This window comes from Microtus oregoni, unplaced genomic scaffold, assembly GCF_018167655.1.
Source record: "Microtus oregoni isolate MIOR12 unplaced genomic scaffold, Mior012 000000F_ref0000247, whole genome shotgun sequence".
NCBI classification, from domain to species: Eukaryota; Metazoa; Chordata; class Mammalia; order Rodentia; family Cricetidae; genus Microtus; species Microtus oregoni.
Window position 1 is genome coordinate 85750853 of NW_024543059.1, and position 27714 is coordinate 85778566.

Genomic DNA, 27714 nt, shown 5'->3' on the forward strand with positions numbered 1-27714 from the left:
TATATATATACATATATATATATGTATATATATATATATAAGTTTTCATGTACAGATGTGAAACCCAACATGCAGCAACATGGTAGCTGGGTCACGTGCTCTCACCAGTCAACCCTCCCCATAAAAAGAGCCATTGTGTTGCTCAGCCTATTGGCAGCCTTGGAGTGGGGGATTTTATAGTTTTTATAGTCAAGCAAGAGTTTGTAGTCTGTTCACAGAGGCACGCTCTGGCCTCCACTCTTCCTAAGACCCCAGGAGGGAAGAGACCTAAAGGAGCATCATAAATCCGCACACGGGAGAGGAACAGAGCAGACAGATTTCCTGCAGGGGAAATCCTGAGATGCCTCCTAGAGAAAACGAATGTCCTTACAAGCGAGAAAGCAAACTCCCTCTTTCAACTTGTCAGGTCTTTATAGATACCAAGCCACGGAAATAATGTCAGTGCCCTCAGATAAATGGTTTGCTGAACAGAAATCACCAAGAATGCACTGCAAATCACATTTGCTCCACTGTACATTAAGTGACCTTAAGCAAGTTACTTAACCTTTGGAGCCTCGGTTTCCTTACCTTTAAATCAATGGTAGCAAAAAGACGTGTTTGTGTGATTAAACCCTGACCAAAAGCAAGTTGGGGGAAGAAAGCATTTATCTGGTTTACACTTCCTAATCACACAGTCCTTTATTGGGGGAACTCAAAATAAGAGCTGAAAAAGAGACCATGGAGCAATGCCATTTACTGGCTGGCTCCTCGTGGTTTGCTCAGCCTGTTATAGAACCCAGGACCATTTGCCCAGGGGTGGCACCGCCCATTTACCTGTAGCAGCAATCATAGAACAAAAAAATGTCTCCACAGGCACGCCCATAGGTCAATCCGATGGAGGCAGCTCCTACTAGTCTGTGGCAAATTAACATTAAATAACATTAAAGCCAACCATCCCAGTGAACCTCACGCATTCGAAGGACTTGGAAGAGTATCAGCTATCTCTTCAGTATTGTAGTTGATATTTACTAGTTACAGGACATACATTATTTTCCAAAACATTTCACATATTTTTGCGGGATGTGCGTGGTGGGGAAGCGGGGGGGGGGGGGGGGGGTTGCCAATGACATTTTAGGAATTAGGCATGCAAAGAAGTTAATGACTTGTACAATACCTTAAGAAATTGTTTTTTCCTAACTTGCAATTTCTTGACAGAGAGAACTTCCCTAAACATTGTCTCCGCTTATCTTTGCTCTTTAATTCACTCTTCCTGGAAAGGAACAGTGATGATGCAACATGGGCTTTGAAGACCATACAAGGACCCTTGTCCCCAAGACCCTGACCCCCTCAAATCCCCCTCCCCACCCGCCACGCCCACCTCTCGCGAGACCAGCGGTCTGCTCTAGCGGGAGTGAAGACTCCCGGAAGTGGGGGGAGGCAGGACCACGCCCCCCTGAGCTTGTCAGCCTGCCGAGCAGAGTCTGAGCGTCCTCCGGCCGCGCTGGGCGGAGTCTCAGCTGTCCCCGGCCTGTCACTGTCACCTGGCTGGGGTCCCGGTGTCCCTCCCCGTGCCCTTCAAGGCTCCCTGCCCTCCCCGGGCTGCCGCTCGGCCTGGCGTTCCCGCTGCGCCCGGCTCCCGCTCCCGACGCCGCACGTCTGTCCCGCTCGTAAGTGCCTGGAATGCGTCCGGCTGTGGACGCGCATTCTTTCTATCTATAGCCCCTCTGTACATCGAATGCCGTCACAGCTATTCCCGGGGCAGCAACTGCTTCCTTCTCTAATCACCTCCCCATTGGTGGCTTCAGACCCGAATTTGGGAACCCTTTGCCCTTCCACCTGTTCCCTGAGCAGCCTGATCTCTTGGAGGCTGCAGTGCCATTTGGAGTTTTCTGGGCCCTTGGACTCGGGACGGAATTTTTACTCCTGAATTCCAGGCTTTCCCAGATGAGTTGCTTTTCCCTGAGAATGCTTTAGCTTTTTTTTTTTTTTTTTTTTTTGGTCTGTCCTGTTTTGACTGTAAGAATCGACATTTTTGCTTCAGGCTTTCTTATTCTGCTCCAAGAGAGAAGAAACTTCTCCCTTCTCGGATTTTACGGACAAGATTTCATTCTTTCTCATTGCTCTTCTAGGCTTTAAATCTATCTAGGACATGTAAGTGCCACTGTCAACTCTAGAGAGTTTTAGCTCATATTTTCTTTTCATAATTACCTTTTGTTTTGTAGGGGTAACTCATTCCACTTTGGGGTCCTTTTAATTCTACGGAAAGACTTCAAATCCTCCGGCAGCCAAAATGGAACACAGTAGGCAGATTCGAATTTTACTAATGAATGAAATGGAAAAGCTAGAGAAGACCCTCTTCAGACTTGAGCAAGGTCAGTCACAAGTTGTTTGATCAGCTCTCTTATATCTTTTATTGCATTGACGGTCTATTACTTTTTTTTAACTTAAAGTTAGGGACTGGGGGTGGTGGATATAGCTCAGTGGTAGAATGCATACTTAGCATAGATGAGGCTCAGATTAAATCCTCTGTATGAACACACACACACACACAACTTAAATTTCCTAGATTTTGCTTGATTTGTGCCAAGATACTGTGTTCCACATTACTGGCGACTAATGAAGGTTTATGGTGTTTAAGAATAGATATTTCTTGTTAGAACAATGATAGCTCAGTTCACTTTGTTGCCAACTACCACCTAATGAAGAAACTACAGAGCATGGAAAGTCACTTGGGGCAGAACCTTTGCCTAGTCTGCGAGAACTGGATTCAGTCCCAGGAGAGAAGGAAGAAACTACATATGCAATCAGAAGATTGAACATGCTATTTGTAATAGCACTTATGGATATAGCTTATTCAATCATATGTAATTTAGCTTTGTATGTAATCTGTAGTGTTGCTTTTTAGAGTACACTTTTCTCCTCTATTGAACCTAAGCATTGGTAAAACAGAGTACAGTATAGTACTGTATAGTATAAGTATAGTACAGTAGCTATTCCTTGCATTATCAGAAGCCTCTCGAGCAAGTAGAAGATAAGGCCAAATAAAAAGTGGGAAATTGACCAGGTGATGGTAACCGTGTTTGAGCCAGGGATATAGCTCAGTGGTAAAGTGCTTGCCTAATACAAGCAAGGTCTTCGGGTTCGGACCCCAGCATGACCAAAAGATACAAATAAAAGATCAAAGATCCAATTACAGTTCTATAAAACAAACTGACAGATGACTTTACTTTCAGTACTGGATACATTTCACTTATAATTTATAAATATAACTTGTGAGATGCAAGAAGAAAGTTTTTAATGTATCAAGACAAAATCAGCCCTCCAGTGGATGTATTAAACACATATTGACAAGCATCTGGAAGAAGCTTTTTCTTTAGTGTTTTAAAAGTTGAATTTTTGAAAGCTGTGTTCCCTTGATGCCGAATGGCCCTCTTCTTCCAAATCTGTTCAGGGTTTTAGGTCACCGAGTCCTGGCTTCAATTTTGGCTCTCCTGAGTCTGCACTTTTCCTGGTTTTGGCTTTCCTCTCCCATCTTCAGCATTCCCATCAGATTGGTGGCTCCCAGTAGGCTCTCTTCCTTCCACATTTCAATTAATTGCCAGTGTCTGCTAGGCATTCTCATGGCCTCATCTCTTGCCTCTCTGCTGAGGACTCTCATTGAAACAAAGGCCTGGAGTTTCCCTTTCTTCCTGGAAGCTTTTGAATCAAGTATAATGACAAGGGTTTAGAAGCAGCTTTGCCTTTGCTCGGCTGCTAACAAACAGATGTTGGGCACATTAACTCATATCCTTGTAAAGATATGTTGCTGTTGCTCTCCTCTGGCATTCGGTGTTAAAACTGTAAATTAGTAATTCCTAGTTTTTTAGTGATACAGCCCTAAGCAACAAGGTATTGGTCTTTCTGCTTAGCAGTCCACTCCCTGGAGTTTAGTTAGCTTTGTTCTGACTATCCAGTAGATTTGTCATAGGGTAGTTCTGTCAGTTTCCTCCCATGTGTCCTAAGTCACCCCCTTTAGCAAACTCCAGTGATGTCTCTCTCTCTCTTCAGCTTTTCCCAGGCTAGACTCTCAAGCATCTTAATGTCTCCTCTTTAACTGTCGTCTCTCTTTAAAGTCTGAAATTCCTTTGTGATATCTCTCTGTTTGTCTCTTCCATCTAACCAAATGAGAGAGAGCCCAAGTCATCTTTTTATCCAGGCTCTTCCCTTTTGACTTATGTGGACCTGTTCCTAAAATCCCTGCCTGACTTCCAAGGCATTCTGAATGGTTCTGCACTTTTCTCTTGCCAAGACTGAATCTCGCTGTTCCCTGCCCTCAGTGTCTGAGTCTTTCTAATTTCCCTCTTCATTCCATCTCGAGTGGCCTTCCTCATACAGTGTTTGCATGTTTACTCCTGCCAGATCCCTCTGTGTATGTTGTCCTTTTTACTGTCATTCTGTGTATTCAGCGTTCAGTTAAAATGCTACCACCTTAGCGAAGGCTTCCTCTAAATTTTTGCTTTCTCTGTGGTTTGTTCACTGATCAGCTAATTGACCAATGAAGCGTCTGAAGCTTGGTGGTGGTACAGTACCCAGCTGGAGGCTGAGCTTTGTGAGGCTGGGATAGCATTACAGTCTGAGCACTATGTGCACCACTTAATAAATGCTTGCTGACTAATTATAAACCCCAGTGAAAACTAGCCCAAGCTGGAAATTCAGCTAAACTGCTTGAAGAGACAAATTGAAGGGCTTATTAAGACTAATGTCACTCTGTAACACTAGATGAAACCAATAAATCCATCCATTTTTTGTGATAGCGGTGTGATCATATTATTTTAGAAGGCAATTTATAATGTGAAAGAAGTATTGATTAGAGAGAACACTGGGACAAGAAATAATTGAGAAGACTTTTTAAATTTATTTTTAATTGATTTTTATTGAGCTCTACATTTTTCTCTGCTCCCCTCCCTGCCTCTCTACTCCCCTTCAACCCTCTCTCGAGGCCCCTATGCTCACAATTTACTCAGGAGATCTTTGTCTTTTTCTACTTCCCATGTAGATTAGATCTATGTATATTTCTCTTAGGGTCCTCATTGTTGGAGAAGACCCTTTTTTAAAAATCCTGTCGGGGGCTGGAGAGATGGCTCAGTGGTTAAGAGCATTGCCTGCTTTTCCAAGGGTCCTGAGTTCAATTCCTGGCAACCACATGGTGGCTCACAACCATCTGTAAAGAGGTGTGGTTCCCTCTTCTGGCCTACAGACATACACACAGACAGAATATTGTATACATAATAAATAAATAAATAAATAAATAATAAATAAAAATCCTGTCCACCCTGTCTACATGCTGAGGCAAAGGCAAGTGGACCTCTGTGAGGTCTAGGCCAGCCTGGTCTACATAGATTTCCAGGCCAGCCAGAGCTACACAGTGAAACTCTGCCCCCTCTCCTCCTTAGAGAATTGCAACTGGGCTGTAGCTCAGTGGATAAAGTGCCTGCTGGACAAGCACAAGGAAGATCTCCATGCTCCATTAAAGGTGCATTTAGTGGCATGCACCTGTAACTCCAGCACTAGGGGTACTGAGACAGGTGATCTAGGGACCTGTTGGCCAGCCATTCTGACCAATCAGTGAGCTCCATGTTCAGTGAGAGACCCTTCTCAAAAAGTAAGATGGCTATGACTTGAGAGATATCTCAGCAGTTGCTGCTTTTACACCTACATGGTGGCTCACAACCTCCTGTAACTCTAGTGCCAGGGTATCTGACACCCTCTCCTAGCTTCTGTGGGCACCGCACATACACATGGTGCACACACATGCATGTGGGCACTCGTACATATATACACAAAATAAAAATAATCTTTAATTTTTTAATCTTAAAAAATAAGGCAAAGAAGAATAAAGGAAGACACCCAGCATCAACTTACGGCATGAGTTTATATCAGCAATACTCACAATACTCACACCTGCATATACATTGCACACAAGAAAGAAAGAGAAAGAAAGGAAACAAATGAACAGATGTACAAGATTAAAGATAAGAATTTAATGATATCAGAGTTGAAAACAGAGACAGAATAAGAAAAGTTAAAACTCACAGAAGTTGGTGACAAGGGTAAAGGAGAAACCTGGTGATATTTGTTCTTTCATCCTTGACTGGTCCCCAATCCCTTCTCTGTGTTTATTTTTTCATCCTAAGCGCCAGTTATAATTTTCAACATTGACATCTCTATAGATCCTTCAAATTCAAGTAAAAGTCAAGTAAATTATCTATTCTAATCAAATTATAGTCTTTTCTATTTTCCTTGTCTCATAGTGTATCAGAAAATGAACAAAATTGGTATTCCTCAGACCTGAAATTAATTCTTCCATCTTTTGCTCATGCCATGAAAATGTATGGAGATCAGAAGAAGGTTTTCAGGAATTGGTTCTTACCTTCCACAGTATTCCATGAGGGAACTCGGGTTTATCAAGCCTGGGTGTCAAGAACTCTTACAGGGCTAACCTATGAGCCTAATTGTTACTATTTTTGTTTGTTTTTTAATAAATGTTCAGCTAAGCATGGTGGTGCACACCTTTAATCCTAGCACTTAGGAGGCAGAGCCAGGTAGATCTCTGAGTTCGAGGTCAGCCTGATCTACAGAGTTAAGTTCCACCTCAGCCAGGGCCACACAGAGAAACCATGTCTCAAAAACAATAAAATAAATATAAAATAAAATACAATGTTCGTTTACAAGGGTTTCCTTAAAAATGATTTATTTATTACTTATTTTATATATTTGCTTGCCAGCATGAGTCTACGTTTACCATATGCATTCATGGGTCCCCAAAGGCCAGAGGGTATTGGATTCCCTAGAACTGGATTTAGAGGCAATTGTGAGCTGCCTGATACAGGTGCTGGAAGCCGAATCCAGACCACCTGCAAGTGCCACAAATGCTTTTACCTGCTGAGTCAACTTTCCAGTCCCCAAAGGTTTCTTGATTGAAATCTACCCAGCCCCTATTGGGAATTTTTGTTTACAGTAGTAATTTAATCTCTTGTCTTCCTAGCTAGCTACTTACCAGAGGGCTATGGCCGATCCAAGTGTTCTTAGTGTTAACATGAACAAGATAGCCACACCATGTACTGCTGTGACCTAAGCTAATTTTAGCAGAGGTATTTCATGTACTGTCAGGAACCGGTTCAGTTTCAACAATTTGACTTAGCAGTGGCTTTGTGCTTTGGGAATATTTACTAATCCTTTACTGGGATAAAGAAAGAAAATATAGCATCTTTCTTTCTTTGAAGAGTTTGGTAACATAGGAATTGGTACTGATGCTCTAAATTCATCAGATAAATCAAAAAAAAAAAAAAAGACATCGTTGGAAAAGGTAGAGGTCGTAGTCTAATGGAGGCTCACAGCCCAACCTCCTTTATTTGTTGTTGTGTTTTGCCTTGAAATCCACCTATGTCTGCACTAGGTAGACAAGCCATATTGTCTTAAATCATACAGATTAGGTTGTGGCTTCGTAGTAGAGCAACTATATAGCATGCATGAGACCTTAGACACCATTCTTAACCCCACAAAAAACGTAAATTAAATTAAAAGTCAGAAATTTCTTTTTCCAAAATTTAGTAACAGGAGTAAAAATAACCACAGACATCTTTTACTTAGAAATTGCCAAACTTAGCCAGGTATGGTGGCATGTGCCTTTAGTCCCAGCACTTAGGAGGCAGAGGCAGGTGGATCTCAATGAGGTCTAGGTCTGCCCTGGCCTGTGTAGTAAGACACAGAGGGAAGGAGGGTGGAGGGGAGACCGAACCTGACTGACTTGTAGATGAAGTAGTGTAAATGTTCGAAATTTGAGATTTGTCCTTTTTAGAAGTGGTGATCAGCCTTCCATCATGTGAAACTTAGAAAATACCATCAGAAAAACAAACAAATCTTTGTTTGACCCTTTGAGGTAAACGCACATGAGAACTCATTCTTTCATTTTTGAATAAAACTGAAGCTGTGGAGCAGACAGTTGGCCAGTGTGAAAGCTTTCGTGCTCTGTGGCTCTCCACTTTCTGTTGTAGCTAATCGACTCTGGTGCTGCAGCAGGAAAGCAGCCATAGATGTGCTTATGTTCCAATAAAACTTTATTTGTAGGAACATGTTGTGCTAGAATGCAGTTTCCCTTCTTATTGCAATGTGTTGATTTTTACTCTAGAAATCCTTTTGTTATTGCATGATATTATCTATATAAGTGAATACCTGTCACCTTTATAAGTTTTGTAATATGTTTCTACTATTCTAAATAAAATTTCAGTTGGTTTTCCAATTAATGTGTAAATATAGATTAGCTTATAAAATAATTGCTAAATGTCAAGAAAAATAGACATTTACTAGCCATATTTCAGCAACAGTCTACATAATAGATGAATGGGATTCAAGATTAAGGTCATAGTTTAGTACATATAACCAAAAGAACTCTTTTTTATTCATATTTGGATATCTTCATATGTATTTTTCTTTTAAATATTTGAGGCTATTAAAGCCAATTATTGGAATAAACTGAATTTTTAATATTTAATTACCTTATTACAAAATATTAAATTAAGACTTAAAAAAGTTAGTGAACTTTAGGGGGCTGGAGAGATGCCTGAGGTGAAGAATGTTTCCTACTCACACAAAAGACCCAACTTTGGTCCCCAGCACCCGCCTTCAGTGGCTCACAGCTGCTTGTAACTCCAGCGACCCCTGTACCCATACGTGTGTATATCTACATACATGTATACATACGTTCAAAATGGGGCAGCTGGGCGTGATGGCGCATGCCTTTAATCCCAGCACTCAGGAGGAGGAGGAGGAGGCAGGTGGATCTCTGAGTTCAAGGCCAGCCTGGTCTGCAAAGTGAATTCCTGGGCAACCAGAACTACACAGAGAAACCCTGCCTTGAAAAACCAATAATAAAAAAGAAAGAAAAAGAAGAACAGGCTGGAGAGGTATCTCAGTGGTTAAGAGCATTTGGTACTCTTTTAGAAGATCCAGGTTCAATTCCCAGCACACACAAGACTACAGATAACCATCTGTAATTCCGGTTCCAAAGTTCCAGTGCCTTCTTCTGACCTCTAAAGGCACTAAAAATGCATATAATGTACAAATATATATGCAGAGGAATTACATAAAATAATTAAAAACAAATCTTTAAAAAATAGTGAACTTTTAAAAAGTAAAAAATATTCAGGCATACTGTTTTCTTGATAGTGTCTGCTTTATATGTATGAGTGTTTTGCCTGCATGTTTGTATGTGTACTTTGTGCTTGCCTGGTCCCCAGTGAGGCCAAAAGAGGTGCCAGATCCCCTAGAACTGGAGTAAAGGATGGTTATAACCACCATGTTGGTACTGGGGACTGAAAATGCTCCAGCAACCTTACTTTCATTTTGGTGTTTCATAATTTACAGAATCTGTAAGAACAATATACATGAATACTACATACAAATAAATATTCGTATTTGAAGAATGCTTCTTTTCTTTCTCAAGTTTCTTGATAATCCATTGCTCCAAATACTGTTTGAGAGAGGTTAGGTGAGTTTTAACCTTTGTACTACAGTTTCTCTGTATCATTGTGTAATTACTAAAACAATATTTGTATAAACTTAAAAGACAAGTTGTTTATCAGCAATACCTCTGATATTTGTACATCTTCCAGATGTTGCTGCTTTTCCTGGTGGTAAATTTAATTAGTCTTAGAAAATGTAGATATTTCTAATTCTGAACATCAGACAGTATTACTTCATTTATTGATTGAGACGGGTCATGCTATGAGATGGAGTTTTTATTTTCTTTTGTTCTGTTTTTCCAATGACATTTTTTAGCCCTGGCCAGCCTGGAACCTGCTACATTGACTAGGCAGGCCTTGCCTTTCTGGTGATCATTCTCCTTTTGCCTACTGAACGCTGGGCTCATAGGTGTGCACACGTGCACACAGTGCTTTTGTTTTGGGGCCAGTGTGGCCTAGGCTAGCTTTGAATTCCCTATGTACCCAGGTTGGTCTTGAAGTTGTGATCTTCTTGCCTCAGCCTCTGGGTCCTAGGATTACACCAGTTATGTTTTAATCCTTCATGCAGTTATTTTTAAATCTATCTCAGTGTTAATACAACTTTAATTTTAGTTATTTTTCAAGTAAAATTATAGGAATATCTAAAAACTATCAGAATCATTTTGTAATCTGTTTGTTTACCCCCCTTGTCCTAGTATTATGCTATGTATTTTATATTTGTCTCTGTATTCTATGTTTCAGCCAGACCTTTTTTTCTAGAGGGATTTCAAAAGATCAGTTTGATAGCATGTTATCCATAGTAGAGTTTCTTTTAAAACAGGCACCAATCTTTTCGATTGCTTTGTTTCCGGGGCCAGAGCTGGGATGGCAGCAGTAGAGCAGCAGACATAAAGGATCACTGCCACTCAGGGCAGCCTGGGGGAATCATCGAAGGGTGGGGTTTAGCAGCTAAGTGCTCCATCTTAAGTGAGTGCAGTTAATAGTAGCCCAGAACAAATTAGTATCAAAGGTTACTGATCTAGCAAACCAGATATAATAGAAGATATTGAAATTGTGGCCTAAATGGGGCATAGAGACTTATGAATTTGCACTACTTTTATTCAGAATATTTGTATGTATACGTATGTATGTGTGTATGCATGTCCACATGTGTGCAGGTACACATTTATGTGTGGGTATTTATATTCACATGAAGGCCAAGATTAATCTCGGTGTATTCTTTAGGATGGCACTGGGGTTGCCATTAAGGCCAGGCTAGGTTGCCAGGGAGCCCCAAGGAGCCCTTTGTCTCCATTGCTGGGATTACAGACATGCACTCCCATGCTCAGGTTATTTATTTATTTATTTCACGCTACAACTTAAGTTTCCCCTCCTTCCTCTCCTTTCATTCCCTCTTCTGCCTCCCCACCCTCCATGCATTCCTCCTCTGTTTGTGTTCAGAAATGATCTATGTATCGATTAAATTGACAGAGACCCATTACCTGGATGGGTTACTTTAGGGTCCAGTAGTCTCCATAGTTTTGTTGGGGGCAGTAGTTGTAGGTCTTTGGCTGTCTACAGAGCAGCATTTTTTGTATGAGGTTTTCTGTCCTGCCCGGTTCCTGCAATCATTAAGTCCCAAAGAAACCACACAGAGGTCTACATTAACTATAAACTGATTGGCCCATTAGCTCAGGCTTCGTATTAACTCTTATAACGTATATTAGCCCATTATTCTTGTCTGTGTTAGCCACAGTACCTTTTTCAGCGAGGTAGTCACATCTTGCTTCTTCTGTGGCTGATCAGAACTGCAGAGGAATGGACTTCCTCCTTCCCAAAATTCTAAACAGCAAACTGGGCATCAGCCACTTAAAGTGTCAGACAGGGAAACAAACCATGTGAAGAGATAAGAGAAACCCAGTGCAGATTGACTTTATCAACCTAGATCAGACTTTGGGGAGTCTAATAACAGGCAGTGTACTCCCAATATATTTTAGTCCGGTACAATTTGAAAAAAAAAAAGTTTCCTGGTGTAATACAATCCCCAATGCACAAAGGAGCATCATTACATTGAAATTCAACTTGGGGGGCTGGAGAGATGGCTCAGAGGTTAAGAACACTGATTGTTCTTCCAGAGGACCTGAGTTCAATTCCCGGCAACCACATGGTGGCTCACAACCATTTGTAAAGAAATCTGGTGCCCTCTTCTGGCCTGTAGGCACTCATGCAGACAGAATGGTGTAAACAAAATAAATAAATAAATTAAATACATAAATCTTTAAAAAAAAAGAAAAGAAATTCAACTTGGGGTACATGTCATGTCCTCCAAGAAGATGGAGTCTAGAGATAGGCTACCTGTACTAGCTTAAAACCCAAGGGTCTGGCCTGGTCTCAGTAGATAATGTAGAGGTTATTTGGGCTATTAGCCACCTATGGTCCTGGTTGTGGGAGCTTGGGGGAGCCTCTGGCTACAAGGGCCATTTGGATTAATAGCCACCTCCAGTCCTAGTTGTAGGGGCTTGATATGGCCTGACTCAACAGATAACACAGATCACTAGACTGTTAATCACTTCCAGCTCTCAGCTTCCTGAATGGAAGAACAGGTTTTTAATCTTTTCCATTGGAAAGACAATGTGTATGCTTAACATTGATGGTTTTTCTGGAGATCTTTGGGCTCAAGGACCTTTGTGCTGTGCTCCCAACACTGGACAGGTTGTGTCTATGTTTTTAGGAATATGTATATATGTATTGTATGTATACGTATGTAACAACAATGAAAAAAGGTCATTCATTTGAAAGAGAGCCAGAAGGAGTATATTGAAGGGAGGAAAAGGAAGGACTAAATTAAATAATTATAATCTCAAAATAAAAGAAATAATTTTTTAAAGTCTACTATAAACCAACCTAAACTTTTTATTGAATTAAGTATAATTTTAACTATAATGTATGTCGTTTTCTCCCTTAAAACGTCTGTAACACAAAATGGAAGTCTTGAAACAGCCTAACTTTGGTGAACGTGGGCATATCTTGGCTTCTGGGATTCACAAAGTTTTAATAATCATGAGATATAGGCAGCCGTGCATTGCTGGCAAATATGCTGGCTCATAAGCACCAGCTGCACACGTCTCTTCCCAGATCTGAGCTCCCTGATGTGTTTGGTAATGTTAGATCATCCATGGTGGGGTTGTTCTGTAAAGAAGTCAACAAATACTACAAGCTAGTACTTCCCCATCCTAAGGACTGTTGTTAGACCTTCATTGGCACACTACTTGTTTGAGCAGGTCTAAGAGACTCATTGCAGTGCTTCCAGGATACTTGCTGAGACTACAGTCTACTCAGCTGCTCTGTGCAGCAGGACATCTGTCTTGTGACATCTCCCAAGTTTTGCATACAATCCCATTCTCTGGCATAGATACTGACTTTTTTCACTGTGGTCTATGAAATAGCAGAGATCTCTATTCAGATACCCACCTCTAGGTATTGATTGAGGGGTGACAGGTAGGGTTCAAAGTGGGGTGGCGGAGGGATTAGGGTCACATGCCAGGTAAGAACCTGTGCAATCACAATATATGACTAGAAATCAGATCAGAGGAAAGGAAGAGAGGATGCTACGAAGGAGGTGGCTCTGGGTGCATATTCTGTATGCTAAAATACAAAGTTCAGCTAAATCAAATGCCAAGTATTCCACAAGTAACATTAGGGATGACAGCTTATCTTAAGTATATTTGAAAATTCATAAGTTTTTATAATGTTTTAAGTAAAACACCTGCTTGAATACTAAATCCTTCAGTGAGTTTATTAAAGTGATCTATTCAAATGCTTTTGTTTAGGGTTTGAACTACAGTTCCGATTAGGCCCGACTTTACAGGGGAAAGCTGTTACTGTGTATACAAATTACCCATTTCCTGGAGAACCATTTAATCGAGAAAAATTCCGATCCTTGGATTGGGAAAACCCAACAGAAAGAGAAGATGATTCCGATAAATACTGTAAACTTCACCTGCTGCAGTCTGGATCTTTTCAGTACTACTTTCTTCAAGGGTAAGCCAGGAGTTAATGTGTTCTATAACTTAAGTTATCTGACTGTAACTGTCACTGTGGGAAGCCATGGTGGTGCAGTTTTTACCGAGTTGTTTGTTTGGTTGCTTTACTTTTTTGTTTTTTCGAGACGGGTTTTTCTGTATTTCTCAGATTGTCCTGGAACTAGCTCTGTAGACCAGGCTGGCCTCAAACTCAGAGATTTGCCTGCCTATGCCTCCCAAGTGCTGGGATTAAAAGCGTATGTCACCTGCCTAACTACAGTGCTTTCATGAGATGCGATTAAGCTGTGATTCTTCAGTTTTGATGAGGTGACTGTATAGCCTATTGCAGATTCAAGTTGTGTGTAGTTAAACTCCAAGCTCTTCTGCCATCAGTCTAGAGGATACTATTTATTTGAATGATATTGTTGTTGATAGACATTAGTGTATTTATTTTCTGATAAGTCAGTGTTACTGGATGTCATATTCTTTTCTGTGGATTTCACTAGTAGTTGAGAAAGATAGGAAATTCGTGTTCTGGGGCTGGAAAGGTGGCTCAGTGGTCAAGAGCTTGAACTGCTCTCATTGAGAACCCAAGTTTTGTTTCCAACCTTCACATCAGATGGCTCATAACCTCCTGTAACTCCAGCTCCAGGAGATCCATCACCCCCTTCTGGCCTCTATAGGCATATTCACTCAAGTGGACACACTGACAGACACAAATACATAATTAAAAAAGAAAGAAAAGAAAATGCCTATTATATATGTTTTATTGCCACCTTGCCAATGACTTTTAAAAAAAACGATCCATTTATTTTTATTTTATGTGCAGTGGTGTTTTGCTTACATGCATGTATGTGTGAAGGCTTATGGTACACCAGAACTGGAATAACAGACAGCTGTGAGCTGCCCTGTGGGTGCTGGGAATTGAACTCCAGTCCTCTGGAAGAGCAGCCAGTGCTCTTAACCACTGAGCCATCTCTCCAGCCCCTGGGAAAATACCTTTATATACTTAGAAGTAAACTCCAGGAAGATCTGGAGTTCAGGGTCTTCCTCCACTGCATAGTAAGTTTGAGACAGCCTAGGCTACATGAGACCCGGGATGGGACGAGGGAGGGAGGGAGGGAGGCAGAGAAAGGAAAGGGTTTAAATGGGGAATTAACCTTCCAGATGGAATCAAATTGAATTAATGATTTTTCCCTCCAACTAATTAGAACTGTTTTGGTTTATTTTCCCTTAGAAATGAGAAAAGTGGAGGAGGTTACATAGTCGTGGATCCTGTTTTACGTGTTGGAGCTGACAATCACGTGTTACCCTTGGACTGTGTTACTCTCCAGACATTTTTAGCAAAGTGTTTAGGACCCTTTGATGAGTGGGAAAGCCGACTAAGGGTTGCAAAGGAGTCAGGTAGTGTTCAGTTTGCTTTCTTTGTCTTTTTAAAACTAGACATAGTTGCTATGATGCAAGTCTCAAAGGCTTTCCTTCTCCTTCTAATCTTGCTTACTGATGTAGTGAGAAAAATAAAATCCACAGCTTCTCCAGATGGCAGGTTCTGTGGGTCAAGTTAGCAAAGGGCGGCACTTGGTCATGAAGTAAAATGATTATCATTTTTAAGATTTTATGGGGCACATGAAAGTTAGTAATAAGGCTGTTAAGATGAAGGAAAATAAGTTAGTATATATAATTTTCATTAGCCAATATTGATTATCCATTTTCCATAAAAAAGACAAATGCTGCTGGTCATGCCAAAAGTGAAATGAAACTAGATTGTATTTTCCTCTTAAGTAAAGTAAGAGTAGCACTAACACTCTAGTTTCCAGCTAAATATACTATAAAGAAGGGACTGAAAGTGTCAGTGATAACTATGATCAATGCAAGTCCCACAGAACACTTTCAGTATTACACTCGTGTAGGATATTTTGTTCATGCAGCTTTGTTCTGCCAGCAATTGCTGTTGAACCTGATAATAGCTTAGACTGTGGTGATGGTTACCAAGCAGATCATGTCATAACCCACTTCTCATAGATGGGGACAGTGATAGCCTGAAAGCCTTGGGTAGATTTGCTAACAATCTTTTGTGGTCCAGCTAGAATGGGAACCCAAGTCATCGGTTCCTTTTCTACTGGCACATTTGTCTCGCTGTTGATAAGTAAGCTCAGGTGTGCACCGTGCTTAGCTCCAGGTTGATCTGTTTGCCTTCTCATGCAGGGGTCCCTGTTTTCTTACTTGTAGGTTACAACATGATTCACTTCACCCCACTGCAGACTCTCGGACTTTCCAGGTCATGCTACTCCCTTGCTGACCAGTTAGAATTAAATCCTGACTTTTCAAGACCTCATAAAAGATACTCCTGGAATGATGTTGGGCAGCTAGTAGATAAACTGAAAAAGGAGTGGAATATTCTTTGTATTACAGACGTTGTCTACAATCATACTGGTATGAGATTCAGTGTTTCAGCGTGAATATTAAATTCTTATTATTTTATGTATTAATATTTTCAGTTTACATTATTATTTTTAGTAGTAGCATGTTGCAGTGTGAGGAATTCAACTCTGGACCTTATAAACACTAAACAAAGCAAGCTATCTGCTACTTTAGGCATGTCCCCAGCCTTTATATAACATTCATTCTAAAGATTAAAAAGACAGTTGAGAGGCCTTTGATTTTAAAAACCACTTTATAGAATAAGGCCTTTTTTACTTTTAAAGCAAGCGGTGTTAGGTGAGCATGCAGTCAACATGGAAGTACTTTGCAAATGATGCTTGTAAAAGTAGGAGAGTGAGCGTGAGGGACATAAGGCGTGTTTCCACCTGGTTATAAATTCTTTTCAGACTGACAAGGGGAGTCAGTACAGCAGGAACCCTTGTTCTCCACCACACACTTAAAAATATAATGCTGAACATGAAGGGTATGCCAGTAATCCCAGCTCCAGGGAGGCGGAGGTAGGGGGTTACTGTGAGTTCAAGACAAGCCTGGGCTACAAATTGAGTTGCAGACCAGAAGGGCTGTATTATGAGGCAATTACCAGAAACCCAATATACCAACAGCATTCTTCATTATTGAAGAGAAAAATGTTGATAAATACTCAAAAGTTAAATCTTTTGCATGATTAAAGAGTGCACTTTGACATCTAACGTACTAAAAAGAGTGAAGTTAGACTGTTTGAGTTCCCAAATAGATGTATTATTTTCCTGACAGCAACCCTCTAAGGAGATGTTTGTCCCGTGCCTGTCAGAGCAGCTTGCCAGGCCATGGCCTTGCGCTTTAACCCCATGTGCCTTACAAGGATCCACTGTGCACACAGCAGGATGCAAAGTCTGGAAACCACTCATTTACATATGTCAACAATGGAAATTCTGGATAGTGTAGCCTCTCTAGCTGTTCCATAGTCTTTCCTAACTAGTCATAGAAAGTATGAAGCTATATATGTAATAAATATATGTAATATATATATATGTATTACATCACTATTGGTAATAGTCTCTAATAGTAATGGCAAACAAAGTTGGATTTAAAAAAATTATTCATGCTGGGCAGTGGTGGCACATGCCCTTAACCCCAGCATGCGAAATCAGAGGCAGGTAGATCTGTGTGAGTTCAAGTCCAGCCTGGTCTGCAGAGCAAGTTCCAGGCAGGGTGACACAGAGAAACCCTGTCTCAAAAAATCACGAAATGAATAAATATAAGCCACCAGGCCTTGCTTAAAGTTTTATTATCAGAGCTGTGTTCCTAAGGTATCCTGTCTTCATCCAAGTGTTTATTCTTTGTAGGTACAAATAAACACCGAGTAAATAAGTTAATTACTAAATAAATGAAAAATTATTATTTATAAAATAACTAATAGTGATCATAAAGTTCAGTCTGACTACGAGTCTTCTTCCATTTTCTTTAAGCTACTAATAGTAAGTGGATCCAGGAACATCCAGAAGCTGCTTATAATCTTGTGAATTCTCCACACTTGAAACCGGCCTGGGTCCTAGACAGAGCATTTTGGCATTTCTCCTGTGATGTGGCAGATGGGAAGTACAGGGAAAAAGGAGTCCCTGCTGTGATTGAGAATGATCAACACATGGATGTAAGTGCATGGAGAAGACCACCCCACCAACTTCCAAAGAGCAAATTATATATATGCAAACATGTGTTAATATGGTTTAATATGGAGAAAGAAATGTGGTCATTTTATGTTGTTCTTAATATTGAAATTTTTCAGTGCATTCGGAAAATAGTCTGGGAGGACATTTTCCCAAGGATTCAGCTCTGGGAGTTTTTCCAGGTAGACGTTCACAAAGCAGTTGAGCAATTTAGGAGACTTCTCACTCAAGGTAAAGGCTTTAAACTAGGTTGTCCCTGTTGCTTCTTAGGACGTTTAAGGTTACTCTTAAAGGGATGACTCTTTCTCTCTAGTTAGCATAATTATTAAATCTTTATATATATAGTATTTGTGGCTTCTTTATACTACAAAACTCCAATTTTTCTTGGCATAGTGGCACATGCCTTCAATCTTAGCACTAGGAAGGGAGAAGCACATTACATAAATAGATACTAATTTTCTCTTTCTCAAATCTTAAAATTACTAACTAGTAGTTTCTTTCTAATTATTTTTCAAGAAAAACCAGAATTTATCTGTAGTTTCATATAACTTTCTATATAATGTGTATTCATGTCTTGTGTTAATATCTATTTAGTACATACAAATAAGACTATAAACTAAACTATATGTCTTATTTTTTCATTGACAGTATGAATTTATTATTTTGTTTAACTGCTCCTTTTAGCGCCTTGCTAGGCAGTGCGTGGCTTTGAATGTATTTCGTTTGCTTTTGATAGATTACTTGCAGGGTTTTCACCATTCATTCATTAGAACATTCATTTAGCCAGCGTGTGCTAGAGACTTTTAAAGGCATAAGGATTTGGTGGTGAACAGTGAAGCTGAACTAAGGAGTTCTGTGCTTCTCTCTTCGAAGAGTTGTTCTTTTTATGTCCCTTCACTGTGTATGGGGGGAGTAAGTAAGTAGGAGGAGAAAGGAGGGAGGAAAGATGCTTGTTAACTTTTTGTTTTATTTTCTGTGGAATAGTTATATTCTGAAAAAGTGACAGTTATTCTATGATTGTTTGCTTTTAAAAATACCATTATTTATTTATTTCAGAAAACAGGAGAGTAGCTAAGTCTGATCCAAAGGAACATCTGAAAATCATTCAGGACCCTGAATACAGACGGCTCGGCTGTGCTGTCGATATGAACATCGCACTGGCGACTTTCATCCCGCATGAGTATGTTGTATTTGCCCTGTCTTGCTACTCACAAATACTGATATTGGTTATTAAAGCCATCATATAAAATGAAATAAAGTTGGGGATTGATGAGACGACTCAGCAGGTAAGGGCACTTGCTGATGACTTGAAATTGATGCTCAGCAACCACATAATAGAAGAAAACCGCTCTGGAAAGTTGTCCTTTGACCACACAACACACATGCACACAGCCCCTCCATACTAAATGGACAAATGTGAAAATGTTTTTAAAAACGAAATGAAGTAACCTGCCATGTTGCCACAATCTCAGCACCTGACCTTTTCCTCCGTTCTCTGTGTAAGTCAGACTTCTTACAGCTGGCAAAGCTCCTCAGTCATGGCTCAGATCCTGACGAGGGTATTTAAGATTTCTGTCACACTGGGTGGGAAATGTTTAAGCCTGGGCTTTCTGCAAGCACTAACATTTGTTTTGCTCTCTCTGTGCTAGCAACGGGCCGGCTGCCATCGAGGAGTGCTGCGGTTGGTTCCGCAGGAGACTGGAGGAGTTGAACTCCGAGAAGCACCGCCTCACCAGCTGTCATCAGGAGCAGGTTCAAATAGTTTTGGGTCGCTGCTTTTCTTTGAATCTGAGTCCCTGCTGTTTTCATTGACATTGTAACATAATCCAATGTTTTCTAGGCAGTTAATTGTCTTTTGGGAAACGTGTTTTATGAACGACTGGCTGGCCATGGCCCTAAACTAGGACCCATCACTAGGAAACACCCTTTAGTTACCAGGTATTCATCTGTTTCTTAAGATGTCTTCTTGATGATAATTAAAGGCTGAGAACATTTAACTTTTCAACTTAACTTAAATGTTTCTTTTCTTCGATACATTATATTGAAGTACAAGTTTTGATTCAGAAATAGGCTTAATACTCATTCATATTGTTTTTCTTTAATTAGAAAACCTATCACCAGTTTGAACAAGATTACATGTATTTACGCTGATATTTCTGGAGGACTGCATATTTATTGTCAGTCTATTTTCTTTTGCTAAAACATAATGCCCAAGATTGGGTAGTTTATAGAGAAATAGAATTTAATTTGGATAAGGGTCCACAGACCAGAAAGTCTGAGAACATGGAACCAGTATCTGTTCATCTTCTGGCCACGGCTTTGAGATCTCTCAGTTCATGCCAGAAAAATGCCTGGCAAGTGAGTGCAAATAGAAGACAGAAAACATAAGGTGGTCTGAAAGTCCACCATCATCATAAACACACAAATTCCCCAGGAGGAAGAGCTCACCCAGAAGAGAAAGCTATAATCCACTCACGAGGAGTCCTGCCCATAACCAGGACACCTGCCACTCAGCTTCATCTCCCAACACCACTACTTTAGGGAGTTAAGGCTCCACACCTGGTGTGGGGGCACATGTCTGTAATCCCAGCAGTATGGAAGCAGAGATAGGGGAAGTTCAAGCTCAGGGTCAGCCTGTGCTGCAAAGTAAAACTGTGTCGAAAGAACAGGTGGGGAGGGGCAGGAGGTAAGGCTCCACTGCATGGACTTTTGGAGATGCACTCTACAAAGAGCACTTAGCAGTACTCAGTTCAGTGTGAGGTGGAGAGAGCAAGCGTAGCATCGGGCTAGAGAGATGGCCCAGCAGGTAAAGAGCACTTGCTGCTCTTGCAGAGGACCTGGGTTCAGTTCCCAGCTTGTGCATGGCAGAACCATCTGTAACTCCAGTTCCAGGGGGTGCATTGTCCTCCTCCGGCCTCCACGGGCATCAAACATAGACACAGTGCACTTAGTGCATTCAGGCAAAAGCTCACATGCAAAATAACATTAGTAACACATAGATATGTCGGACAGCTAGAGGGTAGGAAAGCCTCAGTGGCTTCATAATTCTGTGACGTTGCAAAGATTAATGTTAGTTATTCCTTAAACTTCTATTTTTAATTCTTTAAATTTTTAATGTTGCTACTTCTCATTCTTTTCAGAGAGTTTCTTTGCATACACCTTCTTTTTAATTCTGTCCTCCTAGGTATTTTACCTTCCCCTTTGAAGAAATGGCCTTATCCGCAGAAGAATGCATGATCCACCACCCAGATAAAGCTTGCTTCCTGATGGCGCACAATGGATGGGTGATGGGCGATGATCCCCTTCGCAATTTTGCTGAGCCAGGTCCCTGACTTTTCACTTCTCTATAGATAGGAAACAAGAGCTTGCGGAAGGCTCAAGCTGGGGTCTGTTTTATTGCTTTTGTTTGTTTGTTTGTTTTTAACAATAGGTTCATGGTTTTTAAACTGTTTGGCTAGAGGTATCAGAAATGCATCAATTTGAGAGAGAACCTGCCTCCTTCACCCCCACCTCTCATTTTCTCAAACTAAATAGCTATTGTGTGCTTATTTCATATGTTAGTCTACATAGGCTTCAATTTGAGCAGAATATTCTATTGTTTTTTTTTAATATGTATGGATGTCTTACCTGCAGGTATGTATGTGTACTACATGCTTGCAGTACCCACAGAGGCCATCAGGTACCCTGGGATTGAATTTGTAGATTGTTGTGAGCCTCCATGTGGGTGCTGGGAGTTGAACTAGGTTTTCTGGAATAGTTATGTTAAAATTGATATTTTAAAACTTCCTCGTAGGCCATTTTACTTTTTTCCCCCTAAGTTTTGGGAGTTCAACCCAGTGGCTTTTACACACATAAGTGCTCTGTTTCTGAACTATATCTTTGTTTTAGATGTAACCTTATCCAGGAGGCTGGAGAAGTGACTCAGCATTTAGAGCACTGGCTGCTCTTCCAGAGGACCTGGGTTCAATTCCCAACATTTACCTGGAGACTCATAACCATCTGTAACTCCAGGTCCAGGGGATCAACCATCCTCCTCTGGCCTCTGAGAGCACCAAGCACATACATGGTACACAGACATACATGCAGGCAAAACACTTATGCACATAAGATAAAATCACAATTAAGTTTAAAATTTAGCCATAATATCATTTATGGAAGAAACAGCAGTTTGAAAACAGCCTCGTTCCCTGGATCCCTCTTTCTTGCATCACTGAAGGCAATTGTTCTCCTTTAACAGGTTCAGACGTTTATTTAAGGAGAGAACTTATTTGCTGGGGTGACAGTGTTAAATTGCGCTATGGGAACAAACCAGAGGACTGCCCCTACCTGTGGGCGCACATGAAGAAGTACACCGAGATAACTGCCACTTATTTCCAGGGAGTGCGTTTTGACAACTGCCACTCCACTCCTCTGCACGTGGCTGAGGTACGAACAACTCCATTGCCTTGAAAGAAACGCAGTGTCGTCTGGTAGCTTCCTGAAGTTCCTGCCTCGTAGGTCTAGCCTGCTGGTTGCACACTGCTTGGATTTAGTAGTGTATTTGGCACAATGACAGCTTATTTAATTCTAACAACCTGTTTTCGGTTTTGATTTTTGAGACAGGATTTCACTGTGTAGCCCTAGTTGTCCTGGAACTCATTCTGTAGATCAGGCTGGTCTCGAACTCAGAGATCCACCTGCTTCTGCCTCCCTTGCGCAGCCTCTAACATCTTTTGATATAACTGTTATAGAATACTAGACTATAAAATGTTTTAATAAGTTAGCTTTTAAATTTAAAAAAGATCATAATTTTATGTAATAATATGCATAATAACTTTATTGGCAATATGTAAAATGTTAAGATGTCTTTTGGGTTATTCCAATATTATTATATATCTAATATATATTATTAGCCAATGTAAAGCTGAATAGCATATTGCACATTAGAGTGATTATTCAACTTTGGCTTGTATTTTCATTTTGGGGTACTTGGGGCTTTGCACATTTTAGGACTGTGCTCTGTTCTATACTGAGCTATACCTCTAGCCCTTATAATGGAATTTAAACACTAACACTGTGGCATATTAAAGCTAATTTGAGTCATCACCCTTAGAAACCTAAATGTGAGCTAGCTATAATCTGTTTTTTTGGACTTTTGAGCAATGCCAGTATTTGCTTAACTGCATGCATCTTTTTCTTTGATAGTTTTTAAAGTGACGGTTCATGAAAATATGTGCTTATAAACCTGATTTAATGTCTAGTGCCTTTAGTCCCAGCACTTGAAGGCAGAGGCAGGTCATTTCTGTGATTTTGAGACCCAACCTCATTTACAGAATTAGTTTCAGGACATCCAGGGCTACAAAGAGAGACCCTGTCTCAAAAAAATAAAAAGAAAATGCTAATATAAGAAACATTATCTGCAAGGCGGTGGTGGCACAGGCCTTTACTCCCAGCACTCAGAAGGCAGAGGCAGGCGGATCTCTGTGAGTTCAAGGCCAGCCTGGTCTACAGAGTGAGTTCCAGAACAGGTTCCAAAGCCACAGAGAAGCCCTGTCTCCAAAAACCAGGAAAAAAAAAAGTTTAACTTATATAGTTCACATGCTCCGTGTGTGTGTGTGTGTGTGTGTGTGTGTGTGTGTGTGTGTAAGTGTGAGTGAGAGAGAGAAAGAGAGAGAGACAGAGAGAGAGAGAAATTTCATATGGTTTTAATTTGAAGGAATTTGCCAGGCTGGTGGAAGATTATTTACTTCTGAAAATTAAGCAGAGAGCCTTTTTCAGCTGTGCTTTTAGCAACAGAAAAAAACAAAACAAACAAAACCAAACCATATTTGTAACATTGCTATAATGTTATAATAGCAAATTTAATTTTAAATGGCCAAAGCCTCTAGGATTCTACTTCTTAGCTGATAAAATTGCAGGTATTTTACCTTCAAGAAGAAATTGGTAACAGTTTATTTACTGACCACTATTATTATCTGCTTCTCTGCACTAATGTTACATATGCATCACACACACACACACACACACACACACACACACACACACTCGTGTAGAAGTGGTAAGTTGCTGACCTTTGTTGTCATCTACAGGATAGTTTAATTTAACCTTTTCTTTATAATTCACCATCAGATAGAATAATCAGTTCTGACTTATTTAGCCACCCAGAGATTAATAATATTATTTAAAGTATTAAAAACAAATTTAAAAAAAACAGGGAATGACTGGCAGAATTGCAGTGACTGTATTTTTAATGACACTAACATCTTCCTTTTTTCTTTTTCCTTCCCCTTTTTCTCTATGTCTGCAAAACTTAATCCTCTTTTTTACTGTTGTTCTCTGTAACCCTTGTCCCCATGTGTGCTGATCACTCTCTTGCTGTCTTATGTGTGTGCATCAAACTTTATCTGGCACTTCCTTTTGCTTTCCTCTTACTTTGTTCCTGTCTTACGTCAAACGCACACCTAGTCTTGTCCCCTCCTTCCCTCTCCGTCTTGCTCTCTTCTTTCTTTTTCATTTGTGACTATGCTTTTTGCAGTACATGCTGGATGCTGCTAGAAAATTACAACCCAATCTTTATGTAGTGGCTGAGCTGTTCACAGGAAGCGAGGAGCTGGACAATATCTTTGTGATTAGACTGGGCATCAGCTCCTTAATAAGAGGTAGGCCCACCGACGTCCATTTCCGGTCTGAGATGCTTTGCTTTTGTTTAAGTCAATCGGGATTACATTTTGTTTAATGTAACAGCTTTATATGCAATACCTGATATAACTGAGTCTCCTTTAACAGTTAAATTGTCTGGTTTGTATTGAGATACTTCATTTCAAATAGAAAGACCAGTGAGCCCAGGTGTGATGGCTTAACACCTGTTATCTCACCACTTAAGAGGCTGAGGCAAGAGGACCACATGTTTAAGTGGGCTACATAGGTTCCAGGCTAGCATAGAATATGTTTTTTGAGATCCTGTCTCAAAAAATAAAGAAAAGAAAGCTGGTGAGATGACTCAGTGAGTAAAGGTGCTTGCCCCCAAGCCAGGTGACCTGCGTTCAGTCCCCGAACCCACATGGTGGGAGAGAACAGGCTCCTGAAAGTTCTCCTGCGACTTGTACACGTGCTGACACCTGTGCACACACAGCATGGCCACAAAATTAATTAATCAATTTGAAAGGGTGAGTCAGAGAGAGAGAGAGAGAGAGAGAAAGAGAGAGAGGTGGTAATTACTCAAAACCAGAGCTGTATTTGTATATTTTGAAAATACACTAATCTGTTTTAACTGCTATATGATACATTTTTTAGATATTTTCCCATAGATTTAATATAATCAGCATCCAATTTTTTTCTACTCAAGTTAAATTGTGGCTAAGTATTGGTTACTTGGACTTAGTGACATTTGCTTAACCCTTTAGCTCTTACTTTTGATAGTGTTGATATGCCTTGAATGTCAGTCATGATCAGAAATCTAACCTCCTCTCAGACATTTATGAGTGACTGGGATTGCTAAACTGCTCTGTGCTGCTCTGCAGAGGCAATGAGTGCATATAACAGCCATGAAGAAGGCAGATTAGTTTACCGATACGGAGGGGAGCCTGTTGGATCCTTTGTTCAGCCCTGTCTGAGGCCTTTGATGCCAGCTATTGCGCATGCCCTGTTCATGGACATTACCCACGATAATGAGTGCCCGATTGTGGTAAGCATCCACCTGTTTCTTATGCTGACTTATTTGCTAAATGTTTTAATATTTAGCTGATGCTTGATGACAGTAATATCTACATACTTTTTAATTGATTGAAATACCTTGATTTTAAAGTTTTTTGTTGTTTTGAAACAAAAAATGTGTCTTACAGAATGTATCTGTCCTTGTTCTTTTGCTTCGCTGTGCTAATGGAGAATTTGTGTCGCTGTACATTTGAAAGAACGTGAACTTTTGCTTTCTTCTTTTCCAGCACCGGTCAGCCTACGATGCTCTTCCAAGTACCACAATTGTCTCCATGGCGTGTTGTGCTAGTGGAAGCACAAGAGGCTATGATGAGCTTGTGCCTCATCAGGTGTGTTTAATCCACATGAGCAGCGACACCGGTCATTTTTATCCACACTTACATTGTAATCAAGATGTGTGTGTAACCGAGCTTGGCCTCTCTTCAGATTTCAGTGGTCGCAGAAGAGAGATTTTACACTAAGTGGAATCCTGGGGCGTCACCATCAAATACAGGAGATGTTAATGTCCAGAGTGGGATTATTGCAGCCAGATGTGCCATCAATAGACTACATCAAGAGCTGGGCGCTAAGGGTTTCATTCAAGTAAGAAGTGGGATTTTCGAGCTTTCTCTCTGGACGTGCCATTTCAAAGGAAGACCTTCTGACTTGAGCACTTGTGTCCAGATGGGCTCTAAGGCAGTTCTCTCCAATGCGTAGGTGTATGTGGACCAGGTGGATGAAGACATAGTGGCGGTAACAAGGCACTCGCCGAGCAGCCATCAGTCGGTTGTCGCTGTGTCCAGGACTGCTTTTAGGAATCCCAAGACTTCATTTTACAGCAAAGAAGTGCCCCAGATGTGCATCCCTGGTAACCGAAAGCAAGCACTGGTGGAGTTATAGCATGAAGCGCCATTAGCACATTGTCTTTATGTGTCATATATGACTCACTGACATAAACCTGGTTAAGAAAAGAACTTAGATGGGGACACTTTTCACTGCATGGAACACAACCTGGAGAAAAATAGTCCCGAACATTAACCCATATATGTGTATATATACATGTGTTTCCTTATACTGTGGATAACATGTCTGTGTTTCCATTTTTACATATTATAACTTATACACATACTACATATGCATATATACACATGTGTGCATGTTTAAAAGGCAAATATTAAGTCTGCTCACAACCCACCCTCATCTACCATCCTAGCCTTCTGTCTATCTGGCATTCAACCAAGTAGATATTTTCACTATTCTCCATGTAGTCTTCTTACCCACCTACATAGGATTATTTATAACCTTTAAGTACTGTAGTCCTACCTCTAAAAATATAGTCTGTCTCTCTTTGACAGTTATATGGCCCTATGATCCTCCCTTATTGTTAGTTGATTTTTTTTTTGCTAAATGTCTACATTTCACTCCTTACTATTTTAGATAATATAGTATATATTATAATTATATTTTAGATAATATAGTATATACGGCATACTCCTACACAAGTAGCAACTGCTTGTTAAATGAAGAGTCTCAAAAAAAAACAGTGTGTGTGTGTGTGTGTGTGTGTGTGTGTGTGTGTGTGTGTAGGTAGGACCGTAGTCATACAGGATAGCCTAAAGCCTACCAGGCTAGCCCTGGACTTACAGGTGCTGTTCTGTCTCAGTCTCCCAAGTTGCTAGGATTATAGATGTACACATCCATGCCCAGCCCACCTTCTTTATTTCTTGCTAGTTTCTAAATATCCATGGCTTTTCAACCTAGCCAGGTGGTGGTACATTACCTTTAATCCCAGCACTCAGGAGGCAGAAGCAGATGGATCTCTGTGAGTTAGAGGCCAGCCTGGTCTACATACAGAGTGAGTTCCAGGACAGCCAGGGCTACAAAGTCAAACCCTGTCTCAGTAAACCAAAACAAAAGTTATCAACCTAAAGAATTTTAGGGTTAAATATTCACTACCTACTTTAACTTCATAAATTTATGTTTAGTCTGGTCAGGTCTTTGGTAATGTTCTTTGTTTTTGTTTTGTTTATTTAGTATTTTTGGGTATTGGGTGCTAAACCCAGGGTATCACTTGTGCCGAGCATACATTGTACCACTGATCTATACTCCCAGCTCCATAGGCACTGTACAGTGCTGCCTTGGGTTCTGTGTTTATCTTGGACATTCTCAAAACATTTCCATTTTCCAGTTCACTCTATTGTAATATCATCTTTTGTTCTGTGAGTATTTGATCTTTAAAGAGTCTCTACTAACATTAAATTTTGAATGTGCATTAGAATAGTTTTCATTAAAATGTTTACATTTTCCTAGGCAAAATTGAAGAAGTAGTTCTTGAAGCTAGAACTATTGAGAGGAATACAAAACCTTATAGAAAAGATGAGAATTCAATCAATGGAATGCCAAATATGACAGTGGAACTTAAAGAGCATATCCAGGTATTGGGGTTCTGGTTTTTTACTGTGGTTAATATTTTTA

General features: G+C 40.3%; 1 protein-coding gene across 1 annotated transcript in view; it reads left to right on the plus strand.

Annotated features, from left to right (window-relative positions):
* The first annotated feature begins 2113 nt into the window (after positions 1 to 2113).
* Positions 2114 to 27714, plus strand: part of Agl (amylo-alpha-1, 6-glucosidase, 4-alpha-glucanotransferase) — a 54197-nt gene continuing 28596 nt past the window's right edge. Inside the window, 19 exon segments of the mRNA XM_041652352.1 lie at positions 2114 to 2130; positions 2202 to 2274; positions 2276 to 2351; positions 13289 to 13499; positions 14718 to 14884; positions 15710 to 15913; positions 17371 to 17552; positions 17688 to 17799; positions 18625 to 18748; positions 19218 to 19320; positions 19409 to 19506; positions 20753 to 20892; positions 21806 to 21993; positions 24083 to 24206; positions 25068 to 25231; positions 25488 to 25589; positions 25687 to 25842; positions 25957 to 26107; positions 27550 to 27674. Of these exon segments, the coding sequence (XP_041508286.1) occupies positions 2129 to 2130; positions 2202 to 2274; positions 2276 to 2351; positions 13289 to 13499; positions 14718 to 14884; positions 15710 to 15913; positions 17371 to 17552; positions 17688 to 17799; positions 18625 to 18748; positions 19218 to 19320; positions 19409 to 19506; positions 20753 to 20892; positions 21806 to 21993; positions 24083 to 24206; positions 25068 to 25231; positions 25488 to 25589; positions 25687 to 25842; positions 25957 to 26107; positions 27550 to 27674 (2502 nt within the window). The 5' untranslated portion in view covers positions 2114 to 2128.